General features: G+C 53.7%; 9 protein-coding genes across 9 annotated transcripts; 6 read left to right on the forward strand and 3 right to left on the reverse strand.

The window, feature by feature from the left end:
- Window positions 1-993: 993 nt before the first annotated feature.
- On the forward strand, window positions 994-2,376 carry CTAM01_02290 (uncharacterized protein; the record flags this gene model as incomplete). Its single annotated transcript, XM_060518329.1, has 1 exon — window positions 994-2,376. The coding sequence occupies one exon, from the start codon at window positions 994-996 to the stop codon at window positions 2,374-2,376; it is 1,383 nt and encodes a 460-aa protein (XP_060386962.1).
- Window positions 2,377-3,695: 1,319 nt separating this feature from the next.
- On the forward strand, window positions 3,696-4,258 carry CTAM01_02291 (uncharacterized protein; the record flags this gene model as incomplete). The annotated part of the gene is made up of 2 exons (XM_060518330.1): window positions 3,696-3,876; window positions 3,933-4,258. The coding sequence occupies 2 exons, from the start codon at window positions 3,696-3,698 to the stop codon at window positions 4,256-4,258; spliced, it is 507 nt and encodes a 168-aa protein (XP_060386963.1).
- Window positions 4,259-4,318: 60 nt separating this feature from the next.
- On the forward strand, window positions 4,319-5,295 carry CTAM01_02292 (uncharacterized protein; the record flags this gene model as incomplete). The annotated part of the gene is made up of 2 exons (XM_060518331.1): window positions 4,319-4,375; window positions 4,423-5,295. 2 exons carry the CDS (start codon window positions 4,319-4,321, stop codon window positions 5,293-5,295), a joined length of 930 nt encoding a protein of 309 aa, XP_060386964.1.
- Window positions 5,296-6,013: 718 nt separating this feature from the next.
- Window positions 6,014-6,541, reverse strand: CTAM01_02293 (ricin B lectin; the record flags this gene model as incomplete). The annotated part of the gene is made up of 1 exon (XM_060518332.1): window positions 6,014-6,541. The coding sequence occupies one exon, from the start codon at window positions 6,539-6,541 to the stop codon at window positions 6,014-6,016; it is 528 nt and encodes a 175-aa protein (XP_060386965.1).
- A 936-nt stretch (window positions 6,542-7,477) lies between these two features.
- On the forward strand, window positions 7,478-9,357 carry CTAM01_02294 (chaperonin GroL; the record flags this gene model as incomplete). The annotated part of the gene is made up of 3 exons (XM_060518333.1): window positions 7,478-7,585; window positions 7,651-7,792; window positions 7,847-9,357. The coding sequence occupies 3 exons, from the start codon at window positions 7,478-7,480 to the stop codon at window positions 9,355-9,357; spliced, it is 1,761 nt and encodes a 586-aa protein (XP_060386966.1).
- Window positions 9,358-10,324: 967 nt separating this feature from the next.
- Window positions 10,325-11,194, forward strand: CTAM01_02295 (cofilin/tropomyosin-type actin-binding protein; the record flags this gene model as incomplete). The annotated part of the gene is made up of 6 exons (XM_060518334.1): window positions 10,325-10,327; window positions 10,392-10,402; window positions 10,571-10,754; window positions 10,820-10,893; window positions 10,947-10,995; window positions 11,054-11,194. 6 exons carry the CDS (start codon window positions 10,325-10,327, stop codon window positions 11,192-11,194), a joined length of 462 nt encoding a protein of 153 aa, XP_060386967.1.
- Window positions 11,195-11,569: 375 nt separating this feature from the next.
- On the reverse strand, window positions 11,570-12,245 carry CTAM01_02296 (uncharacterized protein; the record flags this gene model as incomplete). Its single annotated transcript, XM_060518335.1, has 2 exons — window positions 11,570-12,076; window positions 12,135-12,245. 2 exons carry the CDS (start codon window positions 12,243-12,245, stop codon window positions 11,570-11,572), a joined length of 618 nt encoding a protein of 205 aa, XP_060386968.1.
- A 518-nt stretch (window positions 12,246-12,763) lies between these two features.
- On the forward strand, window positions 12,764-15,068 carry CTAM01_02297 (NOL1/NOP2/sun family protein; the record flags this gene model as incomplete). Its single annotated transcript, XM_060518336.1, has 2 exons — window positions 12,764-14,328; window positions 14,384-15,068. The coding sequence occupies 2 exons, from the start codon at window positions 12,764-12,766 to the stop codon at window positions 15,066-15,068; spliced, it is 2,250 nt and encodes a 749-aa protein (XP_060386969.1).
- A 1,017-nt stretch (window positions 15,069-16,085) lies between these two features.
- Window positions 16,086-19,110, reverse strand: CTAM01_02298 (cytokinesis regulator; the record flags this gene model as incomplete). Its single annotated transcript, XM_060518337.1, has 2 exons — window positions 16,086-16,660; window positions 16,713-19,110. The coding sequence occupies 2 exons, from the start codon at window positions 19,108-19,110 to the stop codon at window positions 16,086-16,088; spliced, it is 2,973 nt and encodes a 990-aa protein (XP_060386970.1).
- Window positions 19,111-21,290: the final 2,180 nt, after the last annotated feature.

Genomic DNA, 21,290 nt, shown 5'->3' on the forward strand with positions numbered 1-21,290 from the left:
TCATACCATATCAGTCATTCCAAGCCCGTGACTCCTGCTCATTTACGCCCCGATGAATTCGTTTGCCTTTGGGGCATCTACTATCTTCCACCCATGCCAGCCAACTCCATTTTACATGGTCTGCATCTTAAATTCGAGAGCACAGAGAGACTTCGCATTGCCAATTGAATCTTCTGGACGCAAGATATCTATGGTAACGTGACAAGTCACCAAGGATACGAGCGTGTTGGCTTCCAGCATCTTCGGGTGGTCACAAAGGCAATATAGACAGGTAAGCGTACATCAGGCAGGTGCACTTCCCTCTGCACTTCCCTCCTTCCTTCCCAATGTCAATCTAAGAAAACACCTCACGTACTCTCGGAGAAACCTGAGGTCAACCGGAGCATCTCATGCTCACTTGCACCCGTGGACGTTCTGCCTGACCTCTCAGTCCGGAGACTCTGCAGCCAACCAGAGTGCCCCATCCACACCTCACCTTCTCATCGCACCTTCCTCCCATCTTCTTCCCACCTCACCTCCTTCCCTCACCTCACCAAGGCAACATTTTTCGGCCAGCTCAGCCGAGAGCACACAAACAGCTGCCCCCAAAATTTTCCGGCTTTCCTCTGTGTGGGCCGTACACGCAAATTTGATTTCTTCCCCCTCCCACAACCCAGCGAAGTTGTCTTTTTTCTTCTTCCCTTCTTCATCGCGGCAACCGTCCCCTCCACCAGACGAACGATTGAAGAAATCAATTTTCGTTCAATCCATCAAACGACAAGCAAAGCATCTCGTAGTCATTGAAGAAGAAGTATTTCTTCCCTTCTACATCTCCAGCTTCTGGACCCATTGGTATGTACTTCGCCGGCCGCGGCCTCTTTCGCCTCTTTCTTTTCTTCCCATCTCAAGCTTCGAGGTTTGGACAAATAACTGATTGCTTCAACAGACGGAGTCATCAAACTCTTCATTCCCCATCACGCGATTGGAATTACGACATCAATCCATCGCGACGCAATGTCTGCCTCTCCGCTCTCACCTGATGCCGACATGGGCAGTCATTGGGAGCTCTCGTCTGGCGCCTCGTCGCCCCGATCCGGCACTTCGAGCAACACCAACAGCTTGTTCTCTTCGCCTGACTCTCCCACTGACACAGAGGTGTCGTTCCCGACCACTGAGAACGAAGACACAGAGAAGTCTTCCAGTCTTGCTCAAGCCCATTTTGTCGTGACGCCAAGCTTCGCCAACTATGTCTTGGTGGGCAACACTCCATACGCCCCAGGACACATTCAAGCCATGGCTCAGACGGTGTCTGCGGCACGCAAGACAGGAGAATTCCCAAAGAGCGATTCTGCAGCTGAAGAACCCCGAACCATTATCGAGGACTACCAGCACCTCAAACGCCTTCGCGATGCTCGTGGCGATCCTGCTGCACCGCCCTCAGACCAGTACAACATCCTCAAGGTCGACATTGCTCGTCGCATCAAGGCCCGCGATGAGATGCAAGGTGCCCCAGCCAACTTTCAAGAGGTGGATCACCGACTTCAAAACTGGATGAGCTCAATCAACAAGGAAGCGCGCATGTTGGAGATTACACAGGCGGCACTTCAGCGCAAGGGCATCAACAACCCCACCCAAGACGACTTGGACGCCATCGCCGAGGAGTTTATGCAGATTGCGGAGCGCACTCTTCTTGACGTCGCCAATCCTCTGCGCATGAATGCCACTCGCATGGAGGGCAATATGAGTCGTTTCGATAACCAACTTGATGGCTTCGATGGTGCGATGACCGCACAACTCAACAACCTCGCCTCAATCATGTCGACTCTTCAGTCCACCATGGGTACTTCCATGGAGGCTGTGACTACTGCAATGGATACATCGGCAGAGGCCATGAGTTCTGCAATGGGTACATCGGCAGAGGCCATGAGTACTGCAATGGGCGCTCAAATCAACACACTCAACACTGTTCTGGCGACACAGGGCAACACTTTCAATGGCTCCCTCAGCATGCTTAACACAGCTTTGGGAATGGTTCAAACTGACCTGAACCGACTCACCACCAACTTACCCGCCATCATTGCAGCCGCAGTCCAAGCTGCAATCAAGGAGCAGTTGTCTCCTCTTCCTCAGCAACACTTCCCCAGCAAGCAACGCCAATCCAACTACGATCAGCCCCCCGGCTACGCTACAGCTACACGTGTGCCACAATACCAAGTGTCTGGCGGAGAACTCTATGACGGTAGCGCACGACTGGCCGCTTCTGCAGTCCAAGTCTCAGGACAAAAGTACGAGAAGGGCTGCATCATGGGTTCGCAGTCCACGAAGTCTAGATTCAGAAGATTCTTGCGAACCATCACTGGAAGAAAGCAATCGAATAAGGAGGCGGGTTCCAAGTAATGAAGCTCATGACGAAGCTTCAACATTCAGCTGTCCGACTTTGTGGCCAGCACTCCCCCCTCTGAGACGTACACGACACATCCGATCACCAAGCTTTGGAAAGATGGAAGGCATGATGGGAGGAAATTGGTTTTGTAGATCACTGGTAGTTTGACTCGTACGTACCACGAGATTAATAATTCGTTTCACATTGAGTATTTTGTTCCCTCGTGAGATCAATTTTTTGCGAGATTTGTCGCCTTGTTGCGTAAACCCTTTGATATCCCCCATAAGCAGCAGTCCCACAACGAGTCGACTTCCCACCTCGAGGCAACAGGGAATCTTCAAAGGGCTTGTATCTCCCCGTCCGCTGGAGTAGCTGTCGTCTCTCAGGGGCACTGCGAGAAGAACATGGTGTCTATCCCTGTAACATTTGTGGGTAGTGATGAAGATATTATCATCGCCCTTCGAAGGCACCGTAAGGACATAGAAAAAGAAATGCTTTGTTTCACGAGATATGACAGAAACGAGGCGATCACCCGGTAACGCCTGAAGCCATTCCCGCATTTATAGCAGCTACCTAGATTGTAGATTGCCTGGCAGGCCACCGCGTATCCCATACGCGTCCGCCTCCCTCACCTTCGACAACCCAAACACTCCCAACGCGTCTTCAACTTCTGCTCGAGGCAGACGCCTTCACACCTTACCGAACGAGCCACCTCAAGTGGGGTCGATACCGACCTGCCCACCCACGGGCCCCAACCGCCCTTCTCTGTCAATAGCCTCGCGACCCTGCCCTGCTTCCCAGCTTGCTCTGCTTTCTTCCACCCACACCCATCCAAAAGTCGTGACTTCTGACTTTTCTCCATTTCCGCGCCCATTTCCGCATCTATTTTCCATTGCCTACCACAAAACACCAAACGCTATAGATCCCTTCCGTATTCATCTCGATCACGACCACTACGAGAAGTGCTCCTTAACACCTCGTGGATATATTCAGACGATTCAGACTCACGCATCGCCCTTCAAACCTCTTCACTCCTCACTCATTTACTTGACATCACCGTGGTAAGTCATGCCTCATCCCTCCTTTGGTTTGACCCTCCTTCTTCACGTTGCTTCTCCCCCTAACGCTCCATTACACAAAGACTGCGTTCTATTTGAGATAGATTGCTTTTGCCTGATGATTTGCGTTTCACCACCCCTTTTTACTCACCATTCTCTTGTCTGCATGAATCCACCTGTGGCTTCTTTTGTTGCTTGGCTACCGGCATTCTGTCGTTTGCGCAGAACTCAGTGATAGCATTCCGTACTAACAAAATCCGCTTTTAGCTGCCACAATGGCGCCTTCCAAGAAGTCCATGGGCAAGCTCCCTGGTATCCCGAGGGCGAAACAGGATGCCAAAGTCCGAAAGAATACCACGGCGAGAAAGAACACCTCTGCCAAAGAACAGAAAGTCCCTAAGAAGGGTGTCAAGATCACCACTCGCCCAAAAAACCGGGCCCTCATCCAGTGGAGGAGTAAGTAGAATCCTTTTCATCGGAATAGTGTTCATGGCGATTGATTGAAGGAGCAGAGGAAGAACCCTTGCTTGTGACACTCCTTTGGGTGCAGTATATCTGTGCCAAAGAGCACGGCAAGATGCCCTGGGATGATGTCATTCCCCAGTGCTTCACTGGAGTGACATCAACAGCATTCACTCAATTCCTTGCCCGGGAGCGCAAGCGACTTCTCAAGATGGGCTACTGTGTTCCACCTCTTCCCAGCCAGGCCAAGAGCTTGGAGAGAGACCAGAACACCCGCGGCTATATCAATACGCCGACCGCCGAGAATGAGGATGCTATCAGGCCCATCAGCTTTGATGAGCCGTTTCTCCAGCCCTGCCAGCAAGGCGACAACTAGCAGTTGATTACCAACGCAGCAGGCAAGGGAGAATTGGACGATGGCGAGGCTTACGATGCCATGGTGGATGAACACGATGACGAGGGGTCCTTGAATATCAACGAGGCTCTCAAAAAGGTAAATTTCGAACCACCTCTTCCTCTGCAATCACTGACATCGGATAGGATGGAGAGTCCTCTCAAGTTCCTTTTGGCCAGGACCCTTATCAGGCTCCTTACCAGGCTCCTTACCAGGCTCCTGCTCAGTTGGGTCATTATGTGCACAACGACGAAGCGCAGCCAAGTCACCGAGTTCACGACATCCTCAACCCTCAACAGCAAGCTGGAGAATTGCTGTTCCACCACGTTCAACAGTTCAGCCTGGCCCAACACGATGCCCAGAACGACGCCCAGCTTCAGCAGCAGCCCTTCCACCAGGCACAGTATTCGGGCCAGCATAATCAGGTAGAGCAAATCAAGCAGGAGTGGCAGACCCAGCATCTCAATGTGGGTAACGATATGCCCCTGTATAGGCAGGCGATCGAAGCCTGGAAGCATGACGAACCTCTAAACGAAGCACGGATATATGTCGAGGGTCTCCCTCCCATGGCATACTATCTTTTCAAGGTGCCTGCGAGCGTCAGTGGTGGCGTCTCTTTGATATCCGGCTCCGAGATCATGTACCCGATGCGAACCGAGAATGGCTATACGACATATGCCATCCCGATCCCGGTCAACCTGGGCAGCTATCTCGACGGCCTCAATGACCAGGAAGCTGGTGCTGCAACCCCGTTTGGCAGCACTCCGACGACGAATATATTCCCGGGCACTTCATCACTCAATGAGCCCGTTTTTCGGGCTTTGAGCGATGGCTTCGGTGATGTCGTCAATGGTGGATTCAACGGTGGCTTCCAAGGTGAACATCACCTGCATGAAGATGCCAATCACCATGCCAATCACCATGTCACAGCTACTGGCCCCAACCATGTGGGCGACGGTCAGGAATTCGACTTCAAGGAACTCAACTCGAATTTGTTCGACTTCACTCAATTCCACTGAAACGATGGACGCGCCATGGAGTTACATAACCCACGGCTTTCAGCACACTAGAATTGATAACGAGTCCTTGAATTTCGTTGGGGTATTACGAACTTTGGCGTTGGAGGTAGCATGAGGATAGGAGATAGATGCCGTCGTGTGTACTTCTGTTATTTGCTCTGCTTTTCTTCTTTCTCTCATTTCCGTCTTTCACCACACCTCTGGTAGCATTTTTCCTTAGTCGCTTCTGAGGGCGAGAAATGTTTACGGTGTGATAGTCATAACAACAGACGACGCAGATATTGCTGCTGATGAGATTGTGCAACAGCAACAGGGTTGCTCGACACGGAAGTTTTGCCTTTTCCGTTTTCCGCTTTCCTCACTTTGGATCAATCGTTAGCAGCGCCTGGGGCAAATTCATCACTAGATTTAGACACAGCAGACCAACGCATTGTACCATCCTGAACACTTCAGTTCAAGCTTCTGCAACCGCCTTCCGCCGGATCTCGCGTTTGACTCACGAAACCAAATCATGACAGGCCTCAGAAACAAATGAAAGCATAAAATTTCACCAGAAACGCTGCAGTATTCTTGAGATCGAATGTTGTATTTAACAAAAGGCCAGGACGATTTGCTTCTTGCGGTCTTGTGATGTATATACAGTCGAATGAACCATAGGGTTCAATGCCGTTTAATGAAGTTTGTACACGAATTTGGTAAATGTGAAATCCCTCTCTCCTTACATACCATCAGCAATCATGGCGTTGATGATCTTTACGTGACGGTCAGCGTTTGTCTCGCTCCATTCGGTATCGTAGTTGAGCCCGTACGGCCAGAAATGCGAGCCGCCACAGCTGATCTTGGCACTGGAACCATCCCAGGAGCGAAGCAGGGGCAATGCCGTAGCCCAGTTGCCGGACGCGCATTTGGAGTCGAAGGCGGCAGTCTGACCAACGCCGAGTGTGTGGGAGATCTCGTGGAGTGCCGTACGCTCGTTCATGTAAGATCGGTTCGATCCGAAGCGGAGATCACCGTTGTAGTTGGCCTCGGCAGTAGGAACGCCGGGTGTGTAGTAGACACGGATGGTCTTGCTGGCCTTTCCCTGCTTTGCGTGTCTTGCGACGGCGAGCTTCATGGCGGCTTCGATTTTGGTGTATGCGTCGCTTTGGTCGGCCGTGGGGTTGGCGGCCTTCTCAAGGGTCCATGTGATGGCGCCTTGAGCGGCAGAGGCGGAGGCCACGATGACGGCAAGGAGTGACAACTTCATATTTGCAGAAAGAGTGAGTGTGTATTTGTGAGATTAGAGTACAGGATGCTGGTGATGATCTTGCAATATCTTCCGTGTCCTCGTCTTCGACCGCCTCCCTTCTTATACTCCAAGAGCACCACCATCTGGGAGGTTGCTCCGGCCCCTTGCCCAAGCGAGTTGGAAATTAAGGATATATGTTGCAAGAAGATCGTGCCTATTCTAACTAACTCCCTTGTAGTAGCATTCTCATCCTTGCGATAGCGCGGCCAAGAGGTTAGGGGTTGCATCACGGCGCCACGGCGCCGGCGCTCCGTTTCTTGATGTTTCAAGTACAGTGAGCAGCTGCAATAAAGTCGAGGCATGCGCACCTATGAGGAGACTAAGAAAAGAAGCTTGTTTGAAACGTTGCACCGTTAAATCTAGGTGTAACTCGCATGCGGCTAACGCATTGCTCGGATGGCAGTTCTCGTGACTTGCTTAAAGTGCCATCCAATGTTTGCTGAGCTGCTACAACGTTGGGATTCATGCTATGTGTCCATTACTTCGTATTGCTTGGTAAGTCGGTGCAGTTGCTCAGGAGAAACCCCATAGTCGATCGTCCGCCGATGTTCTCCGATGGACGAACCCATGTCAATATTCGGCAATGGTCACTAGGGGATACCATGTGCGGATGCTGAGAATGGAGACAGATGCCATTGGAAGACGGTAGAAATGCACCCACAATTGCGCTAATCCCCTTTGGTACTGGCGCTCGAGAAGGGACCTCGTTTAGCCGAACGTCCGAGATAAATTTTTGGAGCCGGTGACGGGAAGCTTCTCCAATTCTATCATTCACTGCAACTTTTTACTTCATCTCCTTGGAGCGACACGTGTGATTCAAACCCGGCGACATCTTCAATCCTTAGTTCTGTATTTCTTCTTTCTTACCTAGATACCCTCATAATAAGATTCAAGATGCAGCGCGCTCTTTCTTCCCGCGCGAGAGCTTCCGTCCTCTCTGCTGCTCCCAGCAAGTTCCGTGCCGGTGCCGGCCTGGGACAGCAGCTTCGCTTTGCCCACAAGGTTCGTCAACACGTCGCGAAGCATTGGCAATGCCATCAGCTTCAGGATGCTAACTCAGTCTACAGGAGCTGAAGTTCGGTGTTGAGGGCCGTGCTGCCCTGCTCGCTGGTGCCGATACTCTGGCCAAGGCCGTCGCGACAACACTTGGCCCCAAGGGTCGCAACGTCCTCATTGAGTCAAGCTATGGCTCCCCCAAGATCACGAAGGGTAAGGAAACATGCAATTGAGTTGGATTCCATCAAAAAGCTGACTGATTCGTAGACGGTGTAACTGTCGCGAAGGCAATTACCCTCAAGGACAAGTTCGAGAACCTCGGCGCCCGCCTCATCCAGGACGTCGCCTCCAAGACGAACGAGACCGCTGGTGACGGTACCACCACCGCCACCGTCCTCGCCCGTTCCATCTTCTCCGAGACCGTCAAGAACGTCGCCGCTGGCTGCAACCCCATGGACCTGCGCCGTGGTATCCAGGCTGCTGTCGACGAGGTCGTCGCTTTCCTTCAGAAGAACAAGAGAGATATTTCCACCAGCGAGGAGGTTGCTCAGGTCGCCACCATCTCCGCCAACGGTGACCAGGAGGTCGGCAACCTGATTGCCAAGGCCATGGAGAAGGTCGGCAAGGAGGGTGTCATCACCGTCAAGGAGGGCAAGACTCTGGTCGACGAGCTCGAGGTTACCGAGGGTATGCGCTTCGACCGCGGCTTCGTCTCCCCCTACTTCATCACCGACGCCAAGTCCCAGAAGGTCGAGTTCGAGAAGCCCCTGATCCTCCTCTCCGAGAAGAAGATCTCTGCTGTCCAGGACATCATTCCCGCCCTTGAGGCCTCCACCCAGCTGAGACGTCCTCTCGTCATCATTGCCGAGGACATTGAGGGTGAGGCTCTTGCCGTCTGCATTCTCAACAAGCTCCGTGGCCAGCTCCAGGTCGCTGCCGTCAAGGCCCCCGGTTTCGGTGACAACCGCAAGTCCATCCTCGGTGACTTGGCTGTCCTTACCAACGGTACCGTCTTCAGCGAGGAGCTTGACATCAAGCTCGAGAAGGCCACCCCCGACATGCTCGGCTCCACCGGCTCCATCACCATCACCAAGGAGGACACCATCTTCCTCAACGGTGAGGGTGCCAAGGACTCCATCTCCCAGCGCTGCGAGCAGATCCGTGGCGTCATGAACGACCCCACTACCTCCGAGTACGAGAAGGAGAAGCTCCAGGAGCGTCTGGCCAAGCTCTCTGGTGGTGTCGCCGTCATCAAGGTCGGTGGCTCCTCTGAGGTTGAGGTCGGTGAGAAGAAGGACCGCTTCGTCGATGCCCTGAACGCCACTCGCGCCGCCGTTGAGGAGGGTATCCTGCCCGGTGGTGGTACCGCCCTTATCAAGGCCTCTGCCCTTGCTCTTAAGGACGTCAAGACCGCCAACTTCGACCAGCAGCTTGGTGTCACCATCGTCAAGAACGCCATCACCCGCCCTGCTCGTGCCATCGTCGAGAACGCTGGCCTTGAGGGCTCCGTCATCGTCGGCAAGCTCACCGATGAGTTCGCCAGCGAGTTCAACAAGGGTTTCGACTCCTCCAAGGGCGAGTACGTCGACATGATTGCCGCCGGTATCCTTGACCCCTTCAAGGTCGTCCGCACCGGTCTGGTTGACGCCAGCGGTGTTGCTTCCCTGCTCGGTACCACTGAGGTCGCCATCGTTGAGGCTCCCGAAGAGAAGGGACCTCCTCCTATGGGCGGCATGGGTGGTATGGGCGGAATGGGAGGCATGGGTGGTATGATGTAAAAACATGATCCATGATCAAAATGTCTTCTTGTATTAAAAAAAAGTCAACTGGGCGAGGGGCATGGGCATTGGTGTTACTATTAAAAAGGATGTATAACTGCGGCCATTTGTACTAATCTCCCCTCTTTCCCCCTTTTACGCAGCAGTCTCCCTGAGGGGACTTGAGAGCTCTGTATTGTACAATAGCACTAGCAAGTTATGTAAGATGAAGAAAGAAAGCAAAACGAGTTAAAGAATAACAAGACAAAGAGCAAATGCATGCATTGACTAGACTGGAGCTGTGCACGGTGTGTTGACGTCGATCGGTAGCTACTTAGTTAACAGCTCAGTGACAGCTTGAGGAATTGGGCCAGTGTTTCGGCCGCTACTTTTTAGTGGTAGAGTTCCTTGGCTTCGTGCTGACAAGTAAGGTAGGCAACCGTTAAGTGCAGCCCGGTCCACGTCACGTAAACAGGCACCCATCATGTGTTTTTTGGTGATGACTTCTTGTGTTCATTTTAACCAAGCATTAGGAGCTCGCCGCCCCTTGCAATGGGCTGTCCCCCCAACAAGAGATTCCAAGTTCAGGCCCTGTCTGTTGACTGCCGCCTGGGGTGGGATTCGTCAACCTCCTGTGGCTGACGCAGATAGTCACGTGCTCCAATCTCACCTGGACAACAACCCCACCATGCGGGTGTTTTTCTCGCCCGCTTCCCCTCCACTGTGACCCAACTCCTCCGTTCCTGTCCAAGATACCTCATCACCCGAAAGCAAGCTGTTGCCTCTTTTTCTGCCACCACCCTCCGTGCAGCAAATCTCCCGGCCGAACCACTCGATCTCGAAGTAGGCACCCCCATTTTCCCTTTTGCTTTGCACGGCAAACAGTTTTAAATCATTCAATTTCCCTTCTGTTTTCTAGTTGCTAATCTGCTCTCAGCCCACTTTCCCGCCTCTTCTCCTAGCCACACCCCCGCCATAAACCAGCATCATGGTGAGTAACTAAAGCTTCCAAGGATCAGCCGTCTACAAAAACAACATGCTAATCTCAATCGCAGTCTCAATCCGGGTTCGTATTTCCCCTTCCGAAGAGCCTCTTACCTCTGCGCCGACTCACCATCTAATGGGCGACTCTACCGCTCGTTCGATGACGATCCCGGCGGAGCAGGACAAGCTGGCTCCATCTACCACCTCACCTCAGCAAGGCGGCGCATGCTAACCCGATTTTCCCCACCAGAGCGCAAGTCTCTCAGGAGTGCATAACGGCCTACAACGAGCTCAAGCTCTCCAAGAAGTACAAGTACATCATCTACAAGCTCTCGGACGACAACAAGGAGATCGTCGTCGAGGAGGCCTCGGCCGATAAGGACTATGACAACTTCCGCGAGAAGCTGATCAACGCCCAGACCAAGTCCAAGAGCGTATGTTTCTCTGCAATTCCGCGACGCAATGTTGCATTTCAAAGACAATTCTAACAATGCATCAGGGTGCTGTTGGCAAGGGCCCCCGCTACGCCGTCTACGACTTCGAGTACAGCCTTGCCTCTGGCGAGGGTGAGCGGTACGTTGCCCCGCATTCGCCCAACCTGGAACCTGCAGCTAACACTCCAACAGCAACAAGATCACCTTCCTCGCCTGGTCCCCCGATGATGCCGGTGTCATGGTCAGTACCAGCTACTCTTGCAAAGCTCAATTGAATTGTCGCTAACCCACTACCAAAGGCCAAGATGGTTTACGCCTCCTCCAAGGAGGCCCTGAAGCGCTCGCTCACTGGTATCGCGACCGAGCTCCAGGCCAACGATGCCGACGACATCGAGTACGACTCCATTCTCAAGACCGTCAGCAAGGGCATGGCTGGTTAAATGTCTCTTTTCCCCTCAAACACACCCATACCCTTCCTTACGCGGTGAGACGGAGCATACACTTTGGCGGCTGCAGTCTTCCGGGACGATTGACGACGATCATGGAGAGTTTACGATGAATATGGAGGGCCACTTTCTCCCCCTTGGCGATTTCGGGACCCAGACCTTTTTCCCACTCCGAGTTTCTTTTTGGGGCGTGACAAGTAAATTTCCAGATTTGAACTGCCCGCCTGGTTATATCAACCCAGTGCCATAGGAAAACATCTCATGCCGGAATGCAGAGCATTCTTGTTGTTGCCCAAATAACGACGACGAAATCACTTCTTTATTAGACCATCACCTATGTTCAAGTGTTGTGCTTTGTGAATTTCTACGTTATGACTTCTTCTGGGCCTGCCAGGTTGAGCGCCACAGCCCTGATAGCTCCTCCGCCTTTTGCTCGTGCTTAAGCCTCTGCAGCAAGAAGCCCTTGAGATCGCTCCAGAATTCGTCCGTGTCCAATGCCGCCTCTCCGATGTCCTCCTCTGTAGTGTTGGGCGCAACCGCAGCGCTAGGCTCAGGCTTGACTGCGGCAGCTCCTCCAATAACCATGACGGAGAACTCAAGAGATGTCTGACCGTCCGTAAGCAAGTCCTTCAGCACCTTGCTGTCTGGCACCGGCTTCTTGTTGAACAGCAGCTTCATCTTGTCCACAGGTATCTGTGACTCCGCCTCAACCGCCGTCTTGATGTCGAGGATGGAGGTGTTGAGCGACTGGGAGGAGAGCTTGATATCAAGAGGAGGGTTGCGCAGGGACTTGAGAGTGACGTTGACGCTACGCTCCTGGCCTGGGGCAAGGTTCGAGGGCTTGCTCATGGCCTTGGGCATCTTGGGCAGGATGTACTACATGATGTTAGCTATCTGTAGCTACAAAAGCTTCACTAGTAGGGGTGAAACTTACGGGAGGACGAGCCGGGAAGTTCTTGGGGTCCTCGACATGGTCGGCGGACAGCTTCGCCGGGCGCGACTCCAAGGTCGCCAGGAACTGTCTTGCGAACACGACTTCGGCCATGGTTGCGATATGTTGATCTATGTGGCGCGCTTTCGGGAAGTTTGCCTGGTCGGTGTTGTTTGAATCGTCGATTTGAGTTCAGAAGCTATAGGTTGTGTGAGATATAGGGAAGGAATGTCGGCGAAGGCTTAATTACTAGATGATCGGCTGGAGGTAAGGCGTTGGAAATGACTTCGTCCGGTGTTCTGGTGGGCTGCCCGCTCTGCTCAGTTAGAGTTGACGCACTGAAGAGGGATGGCGGGGCGGACTGAGCTGGAGTGTGGAGCTTCGACCGCTCGTCTGGGCGGCGTGGCTTTATCGCCCAATCTTATCGGTGCTGGTCAGTGCGCGATAGGAAAAAGTTTCGGTGGGGGGACCGCTTCTAACCCAAGTGAAGGAACTTTTTTTTTCTTCTGAGCAGTGTAGCGGCGACCGACTTTGAACCAGGCGGTACCGTATATCTTGAATTTTCTACTTCTTCGGTACCCTTTTTTCCCCACCCCAAATACCCAAGTTTCGATACAAATTGATCGATCATAATGGGTGTCGGAAACCGTATGAAGAAGCAGGGTGCGCCCGAACCCTTGTCAGAGGCGCATTTCGCAAAGTTGAAGCGCAAGGCCGGTCTGCCAGTCGAGCCCGTCGAGGCTCCCGAGGTCAAGAGGAGGAGAAGAGGAGCGGCACCCAAGGCCAATGCCGCGGCAGCGAAGAAGCAGGATGCGAAGAAGAGCAACGGTGCCAAGGCTGGAAAGCCTGCGCCCAAGGCCGCCAACGGCAGAGGAAAGAAGGCACCCCAGCCTGTCGACTCGGACGAAGAGATGTCAGACGACGACGATGCCGGCGACTTTGCTGGTGCCCCTTCCGACATGAGCGACGATGATGACGAGGTTGACGAGTTTTCCGACCTGGAGGCCGCGGAGAAGCTGGGAGACGACTTCATAGATGGCTCTGACGACGATTCCGTGTACGATTCAGAAGAGGAGCGTGGCGGCGGCGGAAAGCACATGTTCTCAGAGGACGAAGACGACTCGGACGGCGAGGAGATGCTCACAAAGGCCAACATTGAGGGTCTCGCACGGAGACTCGACCAGAAGCAGGCCGAGGAGGACGCCGACGCCCAGGCCGAACTCGAGGAGATGGGCATCCAGACCAACATTGACGGCGACAAGCCGCACATCCTCGAAGACGACTCGGACGACGAGCTCGCCGCCAAGACAAAGACGCTCCTCGCGCCCGACCTGCAGCTCCTGAGAACGAGAATCACGGAAAATATTAGAGTGCTCGACGACTTTGCGAAGCTCCACGAGGAGGGCCGCTCCCGCACAGAGTACGTCAACCAGCTCATCAAGGACATCTGCGCCTACTACGGCTACTCCGAGTACCTCGCCGAGAAGCTCTTCAACCTCTTCTCCCCCCGTGAGGCGTTCGCCTTCTTCGAGGCCAACGAGTCGGCCCGCCCCGTCGTCATCCGCACAAACACCCTCCGCACCCACCGCAGAGACCTCGCCCAGGCCCTCATCGGCCGCGGCGTCACCCTCGAGCCCGTCGGAAAGTGGTCCAAGGTCGGCCTCCAGATCTTTGAGAGCAACGTGCCCCTCGGTGCCACGCCCGAGTACCTGGCCGGCTACTACATCCTCCAGGCCGCCTCCTCTTTCCTGCCCGTCATGGCCCTCGAGCCGCAGGAGAACGAGCGCGTGCTGGATATGGCCGCCGCTCCCGGTGGTAAGACGACGCACATGGCCGCCATGATGAAGAACACGGGCGTCATCGTCGCCAACGATCCCAGCAAACAGCGTGCCAAGGGTCTCATTGGTAACATCCACCGCCTCGGCGCCCGCAACGTCGTCGTCTCAAACTACGATGCTAGAGAGTTCCCCAAGCCCATGGGCGGTTTCGACCGTGTCCTGCTCGACGCCCCTTGCTCCGGTACCGGTGTCATTGCAAAGGATGCCAGCGTCAAGACCAACAAGACGGAGAGGGATTTCATGCTGCTGCCGCACATGCAGAAGCAGCTTATTCTCGCCGCCATTGACTCTGTCAACCACCACAGCAAGACGGGCGGTTACATTGTCTACTCTACCTGTTCCGTCACAGTCGAGGAGAAGTAAGCCTATCCACCTCATCTAACTATTGTCTCATTCATGCTAACAAACCAACAGCGAGTCCGTCGTAGCATACGCCCTCTCCCGCCGCCCCAACGTCAAGCTCGTCGACACCAACCTCCCCTTCGGCCGCGAGGGCTTCACCTCCTACATGGGCAAGAAATTCGACCCCTCCCTCAAGCTCACCCGCCGCTACTACCCGCACACCTACAACGTCGACGGCTTCTTCGTCGCCAAATTCCAAAAGATTGGTCCCACCCCTGCAAAGGCCGAGCGCGACCGCTCCGCTGCCTCCGTCGGCGAGGTCGTCGACAAGACCCCCATCACCACCGACGACGAGTCCAACGCCGGCGGCAAGACCGACGACGACTTTGGCGGCTTCGACGACGATGAGGACGAGGAGTACGTCCTCAAGGCCAAGCGCAACGCCATGCGCAGACGCGGTCTCGACCCCAACGCTTTGTCTGCGAAGGCGAAGAAGGCCGCCTCCGACGCCAAGAAGGAGTCTACCGCTTCTGCCTCCGAGGCCGAAGTTGAGAGCGCCCCTGAGTCTGACAAGTCCGCGGAAAAGACGCCCGAGAAGAAGGACAAGAGCAAGCAAAAGGCCGCCGCGGCCGACAAGGAGAAGAAGGCCGAGAGGAATCCGGCGCAGAAGAAGGTGACGTCCGCCTCGGCCGCGCCGGAAAAGAGCCCCAAGAGCAAGAGCCCCAAGCAAAAGAAGGAGAAGAAGTCTGCGAAATAAGAGGACGAGACACATGTGATCGACTGATGTCAAAAAAGGAAAATTGATGAACTAGAACGAGGGTTGGGATCTTTTTTTGAAGTGTATCTTGTGTAGTAGACAAAGAAGCATCTTGTCAGGGATCGAGGTCGAAACGAACCCCGCGTCGTTGTCATCGTTGTTGAGGTTATTAGGGTTGTCGCATTATAATTACCTATTACTACTAAATGGAGTCGGAGCTCAAAAAGGTATTCGGGAAATAAAAAAAAGTATCGAACGAAATAATTGAACAGTGAAGAGGTGGTTGACATGGTCGTCGCTGTCGCCGTTCATCTGTTGTGACCGTCATTTGCTGTCGCCGATTGAGAAAAAAGCCTTTCACGTCCACGTCAAGAAGGAATTATCCAGCCAGCTGGCCACGAAGAGAATTGAGAAAAGAAGATTGGGTTATTGCTAATCCAATACGCCGAAGCCAAAAAAATGAATCTAAGCAGAGCTTTTCATCAACCTGTCTCTCATCATCAAAAAGATCAATGACAGACACACCAACCAATCCTTGACCACCTTCACAGGCGAAGAAAGGCTAACCACCCTCAGCCTCCTCCAAACAGCATCGTAAAGATAAAAAGCATTGTACAAAAATGCAAACGTCAAAGCAGTCCTTTTCCTCCACTGTGGTCATAAACCCTCTTATCCAGCTCGGGGTCTGGATGGTATCGAGTCCCAAATCCCAAATCATCTGTTTGTTGTCATAAAGTCGGCATGCCATTTCCTCTGCCAGACCTCTTTTCGTCGTAAAAGCCGTGTCATGAATTCCATTCAAGACTTTTTGTAGGAGTATGTTGTACACAAAGAAGAGTCCAGAAAGTCGTCACTGGAATCGTCGTAAATGTTGTTCGTCGTAATCCTTCTCCCAAAACGCCTCGTTCGTAGCTCGCCCTGTCGTTCGCCATGACGCCAGGGGTATTAGAATAATTATGTATGAAGAAAAAAGCATGATATGCCGCCCAAAGTAGAATGCTGTTGGTGTGGTGAGGTCTACTGGGCAGCCCTCTGATGAAGTAGGATGTCGCGGATCGCCCATCTGGCAGCTTCGCGATCTCGGTCTCCGACCCCGAGCCACTTCTCGCATTTCTTTCGCCACCGGTCTTCCTCTTCGCGCTGTCTCCGAACGAATTCGGGACCAACATCGAATTCTTCCCCGACGAGCCACTCGTCCTTAACTTCGCTAACGCGACCGGGTTCTTTGGAGTCGCCTTGGTTATCGTCGAGATCGGGAATGTCCTTGAAGACGTCCTCGTCGTCGTCCAAAGCATTGAAGCCGTCCATGGGGTCGGGTATCTCGGACTTGGTGTTCGTCTGTGGGCCGAGCTTGAGCCAGCACATGTTCTGTGGATCAAAGACCATGCCGCCCACAACCTGCACGCCCTTCGTGTGGCTTATGTTCGTAATCAGAGCCGGCCGAGGCGTTGAAGAAGCTTCCTTATCTCGAACCACGTGCGGCGGCATTGATGTTGGCGATGGGGACGATGCGGGTGGGTCGAACGCGTTCAAGACATTTTCGTTGCCTTCCCAACGGTACGTGTCGGGGTTGTAGAACATACCCTGAAGATCTACAGGGTGGTCAGTATAAAGATGTGCAATCCATTGAGCTAGTGCACTTACGCTGCGGAGTCTTGTCCTTATTCATGTTGGAAATTAAATGAGGCTTCAATTGAGGAAGGTTCCTCTTCTTTTTCGACCGCACCGTCGCTTGTGGTAGTCCGGGATTGAAATTGTTCCTGGACGACAGCTGAGAAACGCGCGACGAGGTGAGAGGCGCCAGTGGGCCTGATGGAGCTCGTTGAGCAAGCGAGGTCTCCCGAGCAATTCGGCTAGCCTGGGTATCGCGGGCGAAATGGGGCGTGTAATCACCCTTCGCAGGGGAGTAAGGAGCCGGGGAGGGCGTGGTGGTCCGATCAGGAAGCACATTTTGATAAAGCTTGTTGCGGAGCGGTGCCTTGACAGGTTGTCGGACAAATTTGGCCTCTGAATGGGCTGAAGTAGGCAAGTCGTCGAATCCATCCAACTCATGCCCATCACCAAAGTTCCGAGTTCGGTTTGGCTTGGTGAGGGTGCGGAACGACAAACCGTCGCGGGTGATATGATCCGAATGACGATTTGTTCTCTTCGGACTCGGCGACCGCATTGTCGACCTGGAAAATGCCCTCGAGGTCGGCCGCAAGTCTAGAGCGTTCTCAGAATCGTGGCGGCGGAAGCTACGAGAAGTTTTTGCAGTCACGTGCTGCGACTGGGATTGTGAGGCCCCAGCAGGGAGAAAGGGGCGTCGTTGCTGGGCAGCGAAGCTTTCCACAGCGGGTCGAGATCTCTCAGTAGGAGTCTTGGGCCGCATTGAGGAAGGCGGGCGGCCATCTGTCCTAGATGGTGGCCGTTCAAACCGGGACATTGTCTTTGCCGGTGAGTGAGAGCTGCTCATTGCAGGCAGAGATCGCTTAAATCTCAGCAACTGCGTGCTAGTGGTCGTCGGCTCATTACGCAGCGACGTCGTAGAGGTTCTAGCACCAAGCTCTCGCCTGCGTGGAGTCGAAGGGAGCAAAGAGCTCGATGGAGAAGGTGTTGTGGGAGTCGGCATGCTATGAATGCTCGTGACGGAAGACTGAGATTGGTGACCCATGCGCGACTGAGATCTTCTCGTACGAGCAAAGATAGGACCACCACTCTCGGACACAGGCTCCAGGGCAGACTGAGTTCGCTCATGACGCTCATGACTCGGCCGAGGGAGCCGTGACGGAGTAGCCTTATTCGTGAAGGTCAATGAGATTGCAGTCTTTGGTCTCTGGGGGCTCGGTGGGCGGTTTGCATTGACACGAATATTGCGATGGAGTGTAAGCTTGCCCGAATTGAAGACGTCGCCATCACCCACGTCAAGACCATCAAACATGTCTTCAGGCTCTGGCTCGCGCGGTTGAGGAGTCTTGAGGTTTGGAGGCTCTTCTTCGACGGGACGCACGGGAGAGCGACTGAGTTTCCTACGACTCAATCTCTCACCAAAGTTGACCGGGCCGCTGGGGAGTACAAGGCCATCAAACGTCTCATCTTCGCTCTCGGCGGTGAATGAGCTCGAGACGCTGGGGCTCATGGCGGAGACAGACGAGCTCCTATTCGAACGAGCGTCTCTTCGTGTGCCTCCGAATCGAGTACCGAGGCTACCCTCACCCCAGTCCAGATCATCTGCCTGGTTCGACGGTGTCTTTGGGATGTCCTTTCTAGTAGAGAGCCTCAACTTGCCATCTGAGGGCAACTCGAAGTCGTTCTCAAAATCATCGTCCAAAGGCTTGTCAATCTTCTGAGGGGTCGGTGGGGTGATAAGTGAAATGGGTTTAGGCGGGCGAGTCTTTGATACTTTGATAGTTTCCGATCCATCACCAAAGAAATCGTCGTCGTCGTCATCGTTGTCACGGAACTTCTCCAAGTTGAGAGCCCCTGATAATGTGCTCGTCCTCGATTCCGTCGACTCTCTCCTGTCCAGCATGGAAACCGCGGGAGGAGTCTTCATAGCTTTGGTCGGACTAGTCTGATTGGAACCGCCGCTGACTTGTCGAAGAGCGTCGGGGAATCTGGAGCCGTCCTGAGGTTTGATGCGAAGGGCCTGAGCCGAGTCTGGAAGAACCAGATCATCCTCCCAGTCGTCCTGCATGATCTTCTTGATCTTTCGTCCACCAAGTCGTTTGATAGTACCGCCCATTAGAGCGGAAGAAGGTACATTTTTGGGTATCGGAATGCCGGCCTGTGTGGCAGCGGCGATAGCGTCGAGGGTCGACTTCTCGTCGTCGCCCGGGACATGCACGTGGGTCTCTTCGTCCAGGATAGATTCGAGGTCGGAACGGAGGGAAACATGTGAAGACGCAGAGTCGCGTCGTGAGGGAGGAAGGGTGGTAACGGTAGCGGTAGAGGCGGTGCGGAATGTCAGATCGTCGGTGTCGATTTGGAAATCGTCATCGTCCCAGTCTTCGATGTCGGGTTCCGCCGCCGGCTGGCGTGGCTTGAGGCGTAAAGGTTCCATGTTTTCGGTAGGTTTCTTTGTTTGGGGGAGCGCAGAATTGAATTGGGTCCGAGAAGGCCGTAGTCGTATCGCAAAAGACTTCCCGACAGCGCTTTCCTGCTTGTCAATGTTGCAAGATCATATCGTCAACAATAACAGCAGCCCCGGCCCGGCATAACCTTGAGAAGGCGGAGATAGTGGTCGCAAGCGATGTTGTTTGGTAGTATTTAGGCGTCGCGGGGGGCGCAAAAAGATTTGTCGTGGTGGTGTTTAGGCGTAGAAATGGCGGCGCGGATTGTTTTTGAATCGAGTAGAGTATCGTCGTTTCCGGGAATGTGTGTGGTAGTGTGGGAAGTAGTGTCTGTCGGCTACTGGTAGGATGAAGTGCGAGAGATGCAAACAGATGCAGAGGCAGAACAAGTGGAGGTGATGCAAAGAAAGTTCGTCGTAAGGGGTGATTGCGCAAGAGGAACAGGAACAGGGTCCAGAGATGTCGAGCGTGACGTTTGTCGAGGGTTGTGCTGGAGTAGAATGAGATCAGGGCAGTCGTGAGTGTCGGGGGGAGAGACTGGATTTGCCCTTCTTGTTGGATGAGATGTAGCAAAAATGGCTGGGAAGCTGGGGTTGATGGATCGGGCCTGGCAAACAAAGCGAGGTGGTAGGTCGGCCAGATGGTGGGCTGGGTCCAGTACGAGTGGTGCGTGGGCACAGCGTGGTGCAGCACAGCGCAACGTAGTGGGTGGTGTGGTGGACAGCTGGGTGGCTGGTATTGCGCGCAGGTGTGGGCAAACCCACTGAGCTACGTATCTTGTGAGGTGTTCCGCAGGCACGAGGGTGACAGAATTGGGGGTAGCAGTGACAGCCGGTGTGCGTGTGTTATACGATTCTTCCGTTTCCCCCTTTTTTCGCTAGGTTCGGTTCTCTCGTCTTTTCTTCTTTTTTTCTTAAGCTTGATGGAGAATCCACTATCGTCTTTTCTTAGTCTCTCTGAGTAAGGTACTGGGACAACAGAAGGAGGGAGTAAATAATAAGGCCGGCAGGGACGGTGAGAGAGGGAAGAGAGTGGGTAAAAAAGAGAAAGCCGATCTAGACAAGCTGGGTCCGTTCTTTTTCTGCGGGACAGGCAGAGTCATGCTCCGGGTGGACAACAGACGGGGGAAAAGAACAGGTGGGAGGCACGGAGGGCGTGGGAGGGTACAAACCGGGGGTCCAGGGCTCTCCAGTGAATCACAATTTTTCCCAGGGTGCGCCACGTGATTTAGCGGGGACATCAGATGGTTCATTGATTGGACGACGAGCACATGTATGCGGGGACGGTTGCACTTGACTTGCACGATTCTGACGCGTTGGAGGCGCGACAGCCCTTTCCACCCGTCGTCGTTTCAATTGAGCTCAGCCAACGGCGAATGCAGTAGCGAGAGGCTGGCAGTTCAGGGAGAAAATGGAGGCATTAGGCTATAATTAGTGCTGCCTGCCTTTTCTAACGATTCCTTCCATCAAGGGCAGGAAAAAGAAGTTATCGAGAGTCTATGGGATCCCAGGGCGGAGGAATATTGGACAGTGCTTGCTCTGACTTTCTCTCTCTTCCGGTTCATCCCACAGGCAATACCTCACACAGTATCCGTACCTTTAGGTCCAAACACAAAGCCGTCGTCTCCGTAGCTTCCTGTTTATTTGTTGACAGCACCCGACCTCGCCTAAGGTAAGGAAGGTACAAGCACAGAAAGCACCAAAACAATTGGTAACGACCTTACCTTCCTTGCCTTGCTTTCCCGCTCTCCGTTCCATCCCACGACCTTCGTACCTCCTTCCCGTCCCGAACCTACGTCTCAATACCAAGGTGCAGGGCCAAGGCTGCCTGAGGCGTTGCACAGTCCCCCCCTCTGCTGCCTGTCTGAGCGCCATAGTTGCCTAGCGCTCTCGACCCCAGGACCCCTCGAGGACCCTCACGGTTCAGATGAAGCCACACTCACTTCACTGTATTTAATCAACAAACTACCAACTTTGGAAATCCAGTCTCAGTCTCACTCTCCCGGACTGCTCTGTCTCAACCTCCATCCAACCAGGAGTTCCCCTCGAGACACCGTAGTTGCAATTTAGATTCCAACCCTGAGAACCAAATAATTACGCACCTACTAAAACTTTCTGACGACAATCCCGACCAACCTGAGCTCTCGGACCTTGCACCGGGTTGCAACTGC

The sequence above is a fragment of the Colletotrichum tamarilloi genome, assembly GCF_030869305.1.
Source record: "Colletotrichum tamarilloi strain Tom-12 chromosome Unknown Scaffold_5.1, whole genome shotgun sequence".
Classification (NCBI taxonomy): Eukaryota; Fungi; Ascomycota; class Sordariomycetes; order Glomerellales; family Glomerellaceae; genus Colletotrichum; species Colletotrichum tamarilloi.